At 33.9% G+C, this 13,754-nt stretch overlaps 1 protein-coding gene across 1 annotated transcript; it reads left to right on the top strand.

Moving 5' to 3' along the window:
* Positions 1-2,843: 2,843 nt before the first annotated feature.
* On the top strand, positions 2,844-13,754 carry LOC105318796 (APGW-amide-related neuropeptide). The gene is made up of 3 exons (XM_011416078.4): positions 2,844-3,589; positions 11,696-11,766; positions 13,383-13,754. Coding segments are annotated over exons 1-3 (732 nt in total). The 5' UTR covers positions 2,844-2,929; the 3' UTR covers positions 13,384-13,754.

Genomic DNA, 13,754 nt, shown 5'->3' with positions numbered 1-13,754 from the left:
TGTCAAATGATGCAATATTTTGCCTGATCCTTTGTTTCTGTTTTCTTTAATATTTCTATTGCATAACTTTTATCTGTAACGTAAAAAAAATGGAAATTTAACAACATATCAACAATGATATTTTTACGACACAGTTTGCGATACCCATCGAAAAGAACACTAAATACTTTATTAAATAAATAAAAAAGAATTTAACAATACAAATGAAACATTTGACAATACATATCGAAATTCATACAGTACAAACAAATCTATACAATACAAATCGGATATTATACAATGCATGAGGCCACGTGGTCAACCAAGTACTTGTTTGGCTATAAACTTTCAATTATTCAAGGTAACATCCGTGGGTTTTATCTTTGAAAAATGGATACCTTGCTATATCTTTAAATACAGAGGTTTTCTTCCATAGGAGATTAACATAGTTTAAAGACGGCGAAGACCATCCATTCCTCGTTTTAAAAAGTTTATATACAGCATGTATTAAAATCATTCAATTGTGTAGTATTTGAGTAGTCATACTTCCGAGCTTCATGTTTGAAAAGGTAAGAATTGAATGAAGTTGTATAAACAAAACCTGTCTCACAATCGTAATTTCCAGATTATGAGCGGGGGCGTTAATTGGCTTGTAAATAAGTGAGTTCTACTGTTCCATAACAACATTGTGAAAGATCAAAAAGCATATTAAGCTAGAATTATATACATTGTTTATTTTGATGAAAAAAATTACTTGACAGCATTTTATCAGAAAATTGTGAAAGACCAAAAAGTATATTAAGCTAGAATTATATACATTGTTTATTTTGATGAAAAAAATTACTTGACAGCATTTTATCAGAAAATTGTGAAAGACCAAAAAGTATATTAAGCTAGAATTATATACATTGTTTATTTTGATGAAAAAAATTACATCACAGCATTTTATTACAATTAAGTGTTATGCGAGATGTTTTACAGGAAAAAAACATGCACGTAGCATCGCTTTTGAGTACCTGTGTGTGTGTGTGTGGGGGGGGGGGGGGGGGGGGGGGGGCAGACTCATCCAAACTATCTTGACAAGCGCAAAAGGGGGGGGGGGGGGTGGTTACTTTCCAAAATTCTAAAAAAAGAAAATAATAATCCGGGGGGGGGGGGGGCAACTACATGTTACTTGAATTGTTGTATGTAATTTCAAATTAAACTAATTAAATTAAATTTCCTGCGCAAAAAAGTGGGGGAAAGTCTGCCCCCCCCCCCCCCCCCCCCGATATATATCTAAGTTTCGGAGAATTGGTGATGCGGGGGTTTCAGATGGAAAAAAACTGTGTGTTAAATTTGAAAAAAAAAAATAACGATATTTAATATTGGTAACATTATGCTTTCCGAAGTTTTCTTTTTAAGGTAAAAATTGTAAAAAGAAAACAAACCGGCCACGAACTCGGGATTAACAGATCACAAAATGACGCTATCTATGATGTAAATATTACATACATCGTAACAAGTTGAATTTAATTTTGACCTCCATTGTACGCTGGTTATGTTGGCACAGCAGAGAGATCGACGATTGTGGCGGAAAGTCCGAAAATGAATAGACAGGCCAAGACTGTTGCAAATATACATGGATATACCATATGGTTGCATTTTTTCGGGTAACTGCACATAAATTAATAATTATCAAATTTTGTTCCATGTAGGCCTATCATTATTCATAAGCTCTGGTGAGAAAAAAAAATAAAAAAAAAACATTCATTTATTACGATTATTTTTTAAGTCTGATATTGCCTAAATTTTTCTTTTTACATGGTTGTCACTTAACATATTTTGAAGTTCATTTTTTTTTCATTTATGTACAAATAACATGCAATTGGTAGGTTGTCTTAATCTTTACTTAGTAGTACTTAGTAGTGCTTTTAACAACATGCGTCTAATTAGTGTTGCTAATATCATATTCCCACCAAAATATCTTTTAAATGTCATAAAATAAACAACCTTGCATTAAATATTTAACGTCATTAGTGCAGGCTTTACGGCTTGCGAGTTTGATCTTTTTCATTTTGCTTCTGAAATTTTGATGATTTGTGTTTTTTTTAAATAACGCAATACTGTTCACCCACGTGATTATGTATAAACCGCATTGCGGATTTCGCAATATAGCTTCTTTAGTATACTGCTGTTATACGTTAAAAATAGTTCATACTTCAACCCAGTAGAACAAATGAAGAGAATATGTCAGTTGTTTATTGTCTTTTTCTTTTTCTTTATCCAAAAGCAAGCAAATGCACTAAAAGTCCAAACAAAAAAATTTAGATGTTATCAAAAAGGAGACCCTTGGATATGTTTCGTGTTTGTGTAAAGGGTGACATCAATTCCCAGTCCGACATTGGGTGGCATTTCAAATGTCTTAATTCTTTATTTGAACTAGTGCAAAATCCCTAAACACCCAGGGAGGCTTCCCTTATCTCTGTATTGATCCACCCACCTTTAGGAGAGCCAAAACTAGCATTTTCACGGATAGCGTATATGTAATGTACATGACGTTCGATGTAGCATTAACAAACTACGCGCGGGGTAATAAGATACGTCAAAACGAGGCTAAAAATGTCCTCCATAAAATCCTCCGATTTCAATTATTCATGACAACATTTTCTAATGGCTTAATATCTCGTAACCAATAAGACAAAAGTTTGGTTGATTATAGAAAAACGACATACAAAAAAAATTGATTCTGTGCCTACATGTTGATGTTCATTTGAGACATTGTGAAGGCCACGCCCCTTCTGGTCGATCTGGCTAATGATTGACTGAAAACGTATCCACGCGCGGGATGTTAGAGTTTATTATCATCTAAGCTTAAAATGAGTTGTTATGACCAGATATAAACGATAAAAGAGCACGAGGTATTTGGTGTGGATCAGTAATCGGTGTGCGTTTGACAACAGCAGCAACAATGGAATCCCCGTCATTATATCTGATTGTAATAGCGCTCGTATTAGGAATTGTTTCTACGGATGAAGAACTAGTAGACAAACGAAGACCCGGGTGGGGTAAAAGAGGGAGCTTGGACTTTGAGTCAAATAATTTACCGAATTCTATAATAGAAAAAAGAAAACCTGGCTGGGGAAAGCGTGGTATGGAGGATGAGTTTGAAATGAATAAACGTAAACCGGGTTGGGGTAAAAGGGCTCCCGGATGGGGTAAAAGAAGTTTTAACGAGGATCTTAATAATTTCATTGAAAAACGACGTCCTGGATGGGGCAAACGAACATCGGACTTAATGGACGCTTTAAATGCGATGGAAGTTAACAAACGAAAACCCGGATGGGGAAAACGCTCAGAGATGGAAAAGAGAAAACCTGGCTGGGGCAAGCGAACAGTTCCGGAATTGAGTGAAACTGACCTTTCTTATTCAAGTATACCTACAGACTCTTTTAGCGTGTTGGACAAACGGAGACCTGGGTGGGGCAAAAGGTCAGATAGTGACATTTCTGTTGAACGACGGGCACCTGGGTGGGGCAAACGAGCACCAGGGTGGGGAAAGCGATCAGAATCTTCCACCTGTCCAGATTTAGAATATCAGATACAGCAACTAATGAATACAATTTTGAAGGTAAGAGTTTTATTTCTAAGTCTTAAAATGCATGCAATATATGCGTTGACCAATGTTTGATCTATGGGTTTTTTTATTACGCTCGAACAAAATGCCTGTTTTTGTACGAAAAGTTTTTATCCGGTTTTTTTTTTAATTAAAGTTGAGAACATGTATTTTTAAACTCTTTCGTGGTTCTTTTATAAATTATTGCTCGTTTGTCTGCAAACTAGTGGTCCCGCAAAATGTTCATGTATGAACATGTATAAATTAAGGTTCGACATGCCATAAGTTCTTACCCTAAAAATAACATGTATACCAAAAATCATGTATAGAAACGCGGGTTTTTTTTTAAATTCCGAAGCTATATATGCATGCACGTGTAAGCTATAGATAAGGCAATTTTAACCAGTGTTCTTCAACTTCCTGTTTGAAGTAAACTGTAACAAAAGTCGTGTTCTGTAAACGTTTTTGAATTATTCCTCTTGACCAGAAAAACTTTGATCTTAGTTCGGTTCAAATATTTTTAAATAGGAATACTCAACATGATAGAACATATATGATCATTTCTTGTAGATATGGATCATGAGTTTATTTAATCATAGATGTAAAAGGCCATCACATTCAAAGTACCGTCGATTCAGTATTGTATGAACCCAAACCATGTCGAAATGTGTTACAATTAAAAGTTTAAGATTTATCAATCTAAAATTTTACTAAAAACTGTACTTATGGTTAACGGTAAATTGTTAAATCTTAAATGTATCATAAGTACACATGTAACGGGGTGTCCTACTTTACTAATACGATACTCTTTAATTAGATAAAATTTCAAATAACTTTTGAAAAGTTTGAAACTTTTCATATCAAATTAACCATTTTATAATTTCGGAAACTTGTGGAATATACATGTAAATGTATAGTATATATCTACGTTTGTTCTTGTTTAAAAAGTGCATTTAATAGGTCATGCAGAAAACAGTGCATGTAAGATAAAACTGACAGTGTAGCATGCATATCGACTCTTACTGCTTAGGCGTCAGAACCGGGGAGGGGGCGGGGGAGGGGGGCTGGGGAGGGACTGAGTTGAGCCCCCCCCCCCCCCCCCAACCCAAACACTTTCAATTTGCTTCCGACGCTTCTGTATTGGACAAACAAGTTTAGTTCCGAGCATTAGCATACGGCGACTCGATAATTGCAAGGCCTCTTGGGAGAAAAAGTGCTACGTATTTAAAAGTGCATTTGGAGAATGATATACAATTTACGTCTTACAGTGAGATATATTTTACGCGGGTTCAACGAGTGCTTGATATTATATATTTAGGTTAGGTGTATGATGCAGGTGTAAAGATTGTCTAGTTTTTTTCGGATCAAGTGTTTGTACTTGCTTACGTACATGTACATCTTTTTAGGGAATTTAATGTCATAAGAAACAGATGGCATAAGTTTAAGAGATTGTGCAAGAGTTTCATAAATTGACTTTTTTTTATGTTATAGCAACAGGAGGCAGACACAAAATACTCGATAAAGCATTCAAAATTCCTAATATGGAAAATCTTTGTTCGTCATTGATGTCCAACCTTGAAACCTTCTTAAGATTTTTTTTTTAATTTTAAAGTTACAAATAAAGAGTTTCAAATCTCGGAAGTAATCGTAAACAGTATGCATTCTCTTGTAATAAAAATAATCCTACATTTAATCGAGTAGGCGTGCTTTGATAAGTTCAGCAATAAGATATTTTTTTCATTATAACTAATTAACCGATAAAAGATTTTTACATCGCCATTTCCTCGCAACAGCAGATAAAAATTGATCGGATGAAAACGATGATATTTCTATCGAGCTCCAGTGAATTGTGATATCTTGGGGAGATATTGATAACCAGCTTAATGATATTGGCTCACTGTTTATATATGTTTCCTACCAGCCTACCAGTGTTGATCTAATCGCATTAGGACTGGATTTCGCGGGGGTTCTGGTTAATCCGGGGGGGGGGGGGGGGGCGGGGGGGGGGGGGTTCCGGAAATATTTCAATCTAATCGTTTTGTTATTTCATTAAGCGCTTTTGCAAATACAAATGAAAAATGTACGTGTTAAAAATTTGACTCTATCTAAAGAAAGAATGAAGCAGTCAAATGCTTGTCTTCCTTAGAGAAACGAAGTTTATGTGCCTAAAGAAATGAAACACGGGTTTTGTTGACATGCAGTGCATTTAAAGATGCCTGCGTAATAAAAAAAAAACTGGACGACTTCTGTGTGTTTCCCGACCAATTAGATAAATAACAGATTGTCGCCGGTTGTTGTTTTTGTTTGTTTGTTTCTTGGGGTTTTTTTTTTTTGGGGGGGGGGTGGAGGGGGGGGGGGTGTTTGATTTTTTTTTAATATTGTATTTCATTAAACTCATAATTGTTAAGTACAATACAGAATCTTAATATTCAGAAAATAATGAAGGTTTGTTAGGCAGTTTGGTACACTTTATGTCAACTTCAAATTTCAAATCATATTAGCTTTGCCGTAAAGGTAGTTTTGTGTGACGGCTATTCTTGGAGATACCCTCAACTTATCACAGTTGTAGAATTCTTTTTGTTTATTATTTAATTTGAATTTTAAATATCACTGTTATACATGAGTATGTATTGTTGTAATCGATTAGATTTTTTTTAATTCAAAAGTTTTCGATTTTTAAAAAAGTCAACAAATCCAATACAATGATAAATGGTTAATGACACAAAATCTCTTGTTTACATTGAAGTATAATATAATGCCATATTGCCTTATTTTTAAATAAAAAATAACTGAAAAAAAAAAGAAAGAAAAAGGTACTTAACACCTTATTCACTCTAAAAAAAAATCGATTTTAAAACCAGGGTTTTTTTTAATTTTTATTTTGATGTGCTTTTTTAAAAGAGAATTATGGTCATTTGTTTACTCCTCAGGCAATAACAGATCTTATATCTGTATTCAACTGATCAAAGTGAGCCAGTCTGAGGCTTACAACGTATAATGGTGCGACACCAGACTTTCTTTAACTAAAACCGGGTCAATTTCCCCATAACATGACAAATCTATCTGATGATATCTTTGATACGCCAATATATTAAATAAATATGATGGTATGAAGGCATAATGTCCGGATATTCCATCAAAAGAGATTGCAAAGGGCCAGCGTGATTAAATACCGTATACATACATCACCAATGGCGTGACAATGGGTCATTTTCTTCTGTGATAAAAGTCTTACTTCTTTTCAATAAACTGAAGTAATGCTCTCAATCGATTAAAGATAACTATATATACATGTAAGAAAAGATTCCGAAAAACATATTTTCAAATTAATATTTTTTTTTAAATTATTTGGCTGAAGAAATAATGTGAATTATTGGGGAAAGAACTGGAAGGAATATATTGTTTCTACATGTTTAGAACTACATTCACTTCCGCAGTATATATAAAGGTACTAGTGTTTGCGCGTCAAAACAAAATGCAATATCTGTAAATCCATAGACTGAACAGGTATCTAAGCATTAGTCTTGGTAGCCTCTAAAACAGAATTAACATTTCGAAACTCCAACTTATCAACAATCTATTGTATGGCAACGCTAAAAATGTCATTACATTCCCTGGCAGAGAAAAAAAGACATTTTAAAGACTAATGAAGTCCCGCTATGGTCGTACTGATGATATAATTTGATTGTATTGGGGTGCTAACGTAATTGAACCGTAGGTTTGTTTTTGTCGATCTTCTGGGAGAGCTAGTGCTACCTTTTAGTGTTTTCCTCTATCTATCGCGCAGTCTCGCGAGACTTTGTACCAGTTGCTCGTTAAACCGCAAGAATCAAATTGGAAGCGTCAACGCGATGGAGATGTTTGGGGGATTTGGGCGTAATAAATGAGACCTGGCTTCATGTTATTGGCACTAACAAGCTATTCCTGCAAATACCGCAGACTTGGGAATATATTTGCTTGACCTTGTGAAAGAAATCGCGTCTCACACAAGAGCAAAATCCTCTTAATTAAGCTTTTTTTCTAAATTGCCTAAGATAAGCTTTGAATACAAATGTATTTTATCCAAGGGACGATTCAAATGGAATTATTTAACTTTAAAATCTAATTTGACAGATCTCGAGAGAAATTGTTCGGCGAATGATATTTGTTAATTAAGTGTGTTGGCGCATGTTAAAAACCATTGGGAAATCGTTTTTGCTGAACAACAGATTTATTGTGCATAAATTCTTGATTCCAATGTTAAACATTGGATAATTTATCGCAATTTGCTCAATGAGCTATTTCTTTCTTTCGAAACAAAAAATACCGGAATACAAAAATGATTTGTTTGTAATTGCACATCAATTTAATAAGTTTTTATAACAATACAGATTAAAAGAAAAAAATCATACCTTTGTTTTGAGAGGAAAAATATTCATTAAAAGGAGTTGATTTGTTCAATTCGGATTTTTTTGGGGGGTGGAGGGGTCGAATAGGGGTATCTTTTGTTAGTTTTATTTCTATTTATTGTAAATTTTTGCGGGGGTAGGATGTTATTGAGTTAAGATTATTTCAGTTATAAACACGTGATTTTGATTGGTTTGAAATCAATGCTGTTGATACAAGTACACTGCATAAAAAAAGATTTTTATGTTTGTGTTCAAGAGTAACAGCAAGGCGGGGGAAACTCGTTTTCCCTTTTCTGGCATTACTCGACATACCAGAATTTAAAACATTGTTATTTCATGAATCCCGAAAAACACATTAACCACTGCTTTTTCTCTTGTGCAAAATAAAATCATTGGTTCCGAAATCCAATTTTGAATATGGCATTTAATGATATAACGGTTCTATATGATACTGCGAAACAATAAGGTAGCGCTGAGACAAGTACATGACTCTTTTGCAATTTGTGCAATTTATTTTTTTACACCGTTATTTTCAATATTCTAATTGAGCTTGCGTTAATATATATTTCAATAACCCGATTTATTTTCGTTTGCGACACCAAGACCTATTGCTGTTTTGGTTATCAATGAAATATGCCATGGGGTAATTTTCGGTAAAGGTCGCAACAAAGTTTAAATTAAATTTCTTAATGTAATTAACAACCTAGACCGATTTCAATACTCATCTCCATCAGGAATTAAGCTACAACACTTGTCTGTAAATTGGCAATACAATTTGTTAGTTTGACCAACCTAAATGCACTCTATGCACAGTTTCATGAAGCTACCCTCACCCACACCAAATGTTTTCAGATATAAATGTCAAATTTTATTTTCTGATAACACGCACCAAGATAGAGTTGACATTTCCTTGGGATTACTCTTCCATCGCATATTCTTGTATCTGGGGATGTCAATCAAATTTTTCCGAACGCGGAGCAACCATGATAAAAAATGTTCCCATCCCAATACTCTACCTTATATGCACGTACACACACGCTAAAGGAAATTGTAAGATTATAGAAATAATAGCTTTCTCCGATGATGTCCTAAACATTCCTGTACATTGAAGCAGATGGAATTCCAGGTCAATAAACAGTAATTAAAATGAAGGGCTAATTACAGCTTCGTTGTAATACTAATTGACCAGAATTCAGATACGTAATTCAAATCTGATGAATGGTTTCAGATGGCCGATTAATATTGATGGGTACGATGAGGAGCGTTGTTTTGTTTCTCACCCAGAACCACCTGTCCCTTTATCGCACTTAATGTGCAATTAACAATCAATTCTTTCTTTCTGATCAATAGAGTTGTAATTGCAAAACTCTCGATCGTCTATTCAGATCTTGAGTTGGTAATGTACACTCAAAATTATTTGAGAAAATAAACAGCTGGTGCGGGGTTGATTTATTACGTGCAAAGTAAAGTGTGGGCCAATGGTTTAATGTACACTGTAATTTAGGGGAGGTATGGGGGTACTTTTATATGATCATGAAGTTATATGTTGTTGATACATTTAAAGTCTTCATTTATTGAACTGTCTTTTTAGGGAAGAGGATACATTGTGCAATTTACCTATTTATGCGTATTATTTGCTACAATTAATAAATGGGAGTATCCGGGAGTATGCTGTTAATTCTGTTTACCTAATGTGTGGATGGTCGTCTCGTTTACGGGGTTTTTTTTTAACTCGTGGGGGGGGGGGGGGTATTCAAAGATTTTGGTAAATAACTTTATTGTCAGTTCAGGTTTAAAACATTAACAATAAACTTGAACTAATCGAATAGTTATCGAGCTTTGATCAAAGAAAAGTCAACTGGCGGAAATAAAAACATGTATCGCGTAACCATTATCCCGCTTTATTCTTGTAATGGAAGCATCATGTCAATTTCATGCAACATTTCCTAAGAGAAACTATGACTTCGGACCATTTTCCTTTACTTTAAAATCCACCCTTTTTTTTGGGGGGGGGGGGGATACAAGTACATAACGATATTCATTGGTACGTGCGATATTAATGAAAATTACACTAAAAGTGTACTTTTCCTAAAAGTATGCAAGTATCATTAAAAACCTAATAATGATTATACCCCTAAAAAAGATATGATTGCATTGCATCAAAGGGACTACGTTACATTATTTATCACAACAAGATTCCTGCCTTATTCTAAATAAAGTTCTAAGCTTTTGCATCTATTCGCTGCGTGTTAATAGCGAAAAAAAATAAATACATACCCAGGGCAAGACCTAGTAATTGATGATATGAAAGCCATGCATATTGCGCAGTCAATGGTTGTGGTTACGAAAGACTTCGCATCATTAGCTATTCAGACCTCTAAGCATTGAGACTATATTGTTTTTATGCAACGTAATGTCCCGACCACTTTAAGAGAAATTCGTCTGCATTCTTCAGGTATAAATAAAGATTTCTGCGACGCAGTATCTTTAACCTAATTCAAAGAAAGTAGTTCGCATTCTTTCGAAATAACCTAAATAATTGGGTTTTTTATTTATCTGAAACGGGTGATGCCAAAAATTCTTGAATCTTGCCCGTCGGTGGATTTGCCGTATCGTGGGAGGTAATAACCTTCCTTTCATACAACAGGTGGACCAACAATAAAAACGCCAGAATGCCTTTTCTATACACAATTCAAAGATATATTTGTAACTTTATTGCTTAAATATCGCTTTGCTCCTACATGTGCACGTATTCAACGCTCTTGGGTGAAGTAATGTTGGTTTCGATCTTTCTTTTTTTTTACCATTTTTTTTTTACTTTTCTTTTTTAAAGATTATAACTGACAAACATACGAACCTTTATAAAAACGACCTCCCATTTACAGGGAAGGGGACTTGGTTTTGATGGAAAGCGTTTTAGTTGTTTCGGGGTATGTGTCGGCAGGTAGTGCAAATGACGTACATGGCACATTCTGCAGGAAGAATAAGGTTTTCTTCAACCACTTTTTATCATTCAAACATTGCTGATTTTTTAATATGCGTATTGTTAAGGAATAACCCTAACAACTTAATAATGACTATAGATTAAACGGAAAAAAGATAGAGAAAACTGATATGCTAGTAATCGTCTTTATTCCAAAGTCTTGTTAACAATTTTCCACGATCAACTCAACATTATCATCACTCACCATTTTTGTCTTTGGGCATTGATATAAAATTGCGTTTTAAATTCCTTGTTTGGTTGCAATTAACACTAATTACCAAATAAAGGTGGATGAGAAAAAAAAATACAATCTTTCCTCCCCCGCGATCTTAATGTCTGTCTGGAATTTACTGGGGAAATATCATCGCAAAATTACGAAAAAATCGGGAAATCGTTATAAAACTTAATGGTAACAAACCGAGCAAAAATCGCCTATTGTCAGAGTAAATTGTGCGCTTCAAAAAGCGAAAACTGCGGTCTCAATCCATTCTCATAATCAGCACCGCTTTGGGCATAAACACAGTGGATTAAAAAAAAATATCGTATATTAGAAGACAATTTTTGTAAAATACCCCATTCATTCTTTACCATAAATAATAAAAACATGATTGACTGTGTTTTATAGATAATTATTCGTTTTAGAATTCTTCGACTTTCGACTCTAAATGTTACACCAGTTTTCGAATGATGGAGGATTTAGAATTTACTAAATTAAAACGATAATTAATCATTGATTATTTTTATTCACAGTTGGAGGAATATAACAGATCTCACTGCGGAAGACAATCACCTACGTCATCAAATTTTGGCAACTCAGAGTGGTAAGTTTTCTAGAACACTTGGTTGACCTACATGCATTCACCTCATCTCGTACACCCCCCTTAGATTAATACAAAACGCTAAAATTACATACATACATACATATAATTGCGCGTGAATTTATCATCTCTCTCTCTCGCTCTCTCTCTCTCTCTCATTTGTTTTCGATAAATCTTTTCGTATTTGAATTAGACTTTGATATCAATACGAATATGAATCCGTGTAACATTATTCGTCGACCTAATTTCACAGTTTTTATCAATTGTCCAATTAATTTGGCTGATTAATTCCTCGTGATACACTCTATACTGTTTATATTAAGTTTTGGTGTCAAATTACCAATCGGTTTAATTGAAGATTATCCTCTGAGAATATATATGTGTTGCAAAACGGATAAGTTTATTCGCAACATTATCCTTGTAACAATAACACATAAAAGAGAATCCACAGGGACAATCAGCGGGTTGCAGGAAAACGGATTCAATTTGTTTCAAAAATTATCCTTAAAATGTTCCTAAATTAGATTTTATAAATTTGAAACTACTTCAAACTATATTTCACTTCATCAAAATATTTCGTTTTCCTTCAGAGATTTTTTGTAACCTTACCCCAACTTTTGATTAGGTTTTTGAGCTAATTGTGTAAAAATGCCCTTGATAAACTCATATGTTATCAATCTTATCTGATTCGACTAATCTATTTTAAACCTAAATCTTGCAATATTAACCCATGTTTATCTCCTGTCGAAATTTTATAAAACTCTTTGTGCCCAAAGAGGAAGAACCATTTAGAGTACTAGTCAATGTGATTTTTTTTGTTGTTGTTGAAATCTTGCACTTGTACATACATGTAATGCAGAAAAATCGGAATAATATTTTCATCATTTAAAACACTATATACGTATTATCCACAAGGCCAAACGATGGTAGGAAACATTTGACTGATGTTATAGTTCAAGCAGTTTTAAGTGTAAAAGTTCGTAGTCCGCATAAAACAAAGAAAGAAATTAATAAACCGCTTCATGACTCGCGTACGAATCCCGACAAGATCGGCAAAATGCGCCGACTATTCACCCGTAATTACAATGTTGCCTTTAATTATCTCCTAAAAAGAACTGTTTGCTGATCCCTTGACCGTTCATTTGCATTTTGCAGTCCACGAAACATCCGATGAGCATCAAGAAAAAAAAAATGATTTGTAAAAGTGTGGCATTTAATAACAAATTGATTTTCGTAGGGACTTACGACGGAATTTTTTTGTTTTTTGTTGTAAAGCTGCATTGCATGCCTTATTAGAATTTAATAGAACACCAATAATACATAATATTATAAACAATGTTTGCTTATTCTTCGTCTTCGGCTTAAAAATATAAAAAAATATATATATATCGCGGTTCACAAGAGAAGAAAAAATTGTACAAAGTGTTAAAGTTTGCAATTCATGATTATTATTTATTTATCACATTATAAATCTGAGATGAATGAGGGAGAATGTAACGTTAATCGAAAAATTAAAAGTTTTTATCAAAAACCATATTTTTGTGATTTCTGAGCATATTGAATTTACTGTACATTGTACATTTTGATTATTCTACTTTCTTTTTTCCTTTTATTTTCAGATGTCAATTTTTTCGTGCAGTGAAGTCGTAAAGATCACTTAGTATTCATTTTCCCCCAAACTATCCGGAAAACATGGTCGGGACTGGGAAGGTTCCGTCTATAGTTTCTACTGCAACACCTGCTTGTGAGGACGCCATTCCATTAAAACGAAGAGATCTGTGGATAATTCCTATTCGCTTGAAGTTCTTTTTTTTCGACGCAGGGTGTTTTTCCATGTTGACACTTCTATGTATAAGTCTGATCAAATCTTTCTTTCTGACAGTTTTTATGTCATCAAATATCTACTAGCATTAAAATGAGAGCAAATATATAACTATATCTATCTATATAGGATTATCTGTTGAAAAATAAATTATTATTCAATATGTGAA

This window comes from Magallana gigas, chromosome 8, assembly GCF_963853765.1.
Source record: "Magallana gigas chromosome 8, xbMagGiga1.1, whole genome shotgun sequence".
NCBI lineage: Eukaryota > Metazoa > Mollusca > Bivalvia > Ostreida > Ostreidae > Magallana > Magallana gigas.
This window is presented reverse-complemented; position numbering and strand designations above follow the sequence as displayed.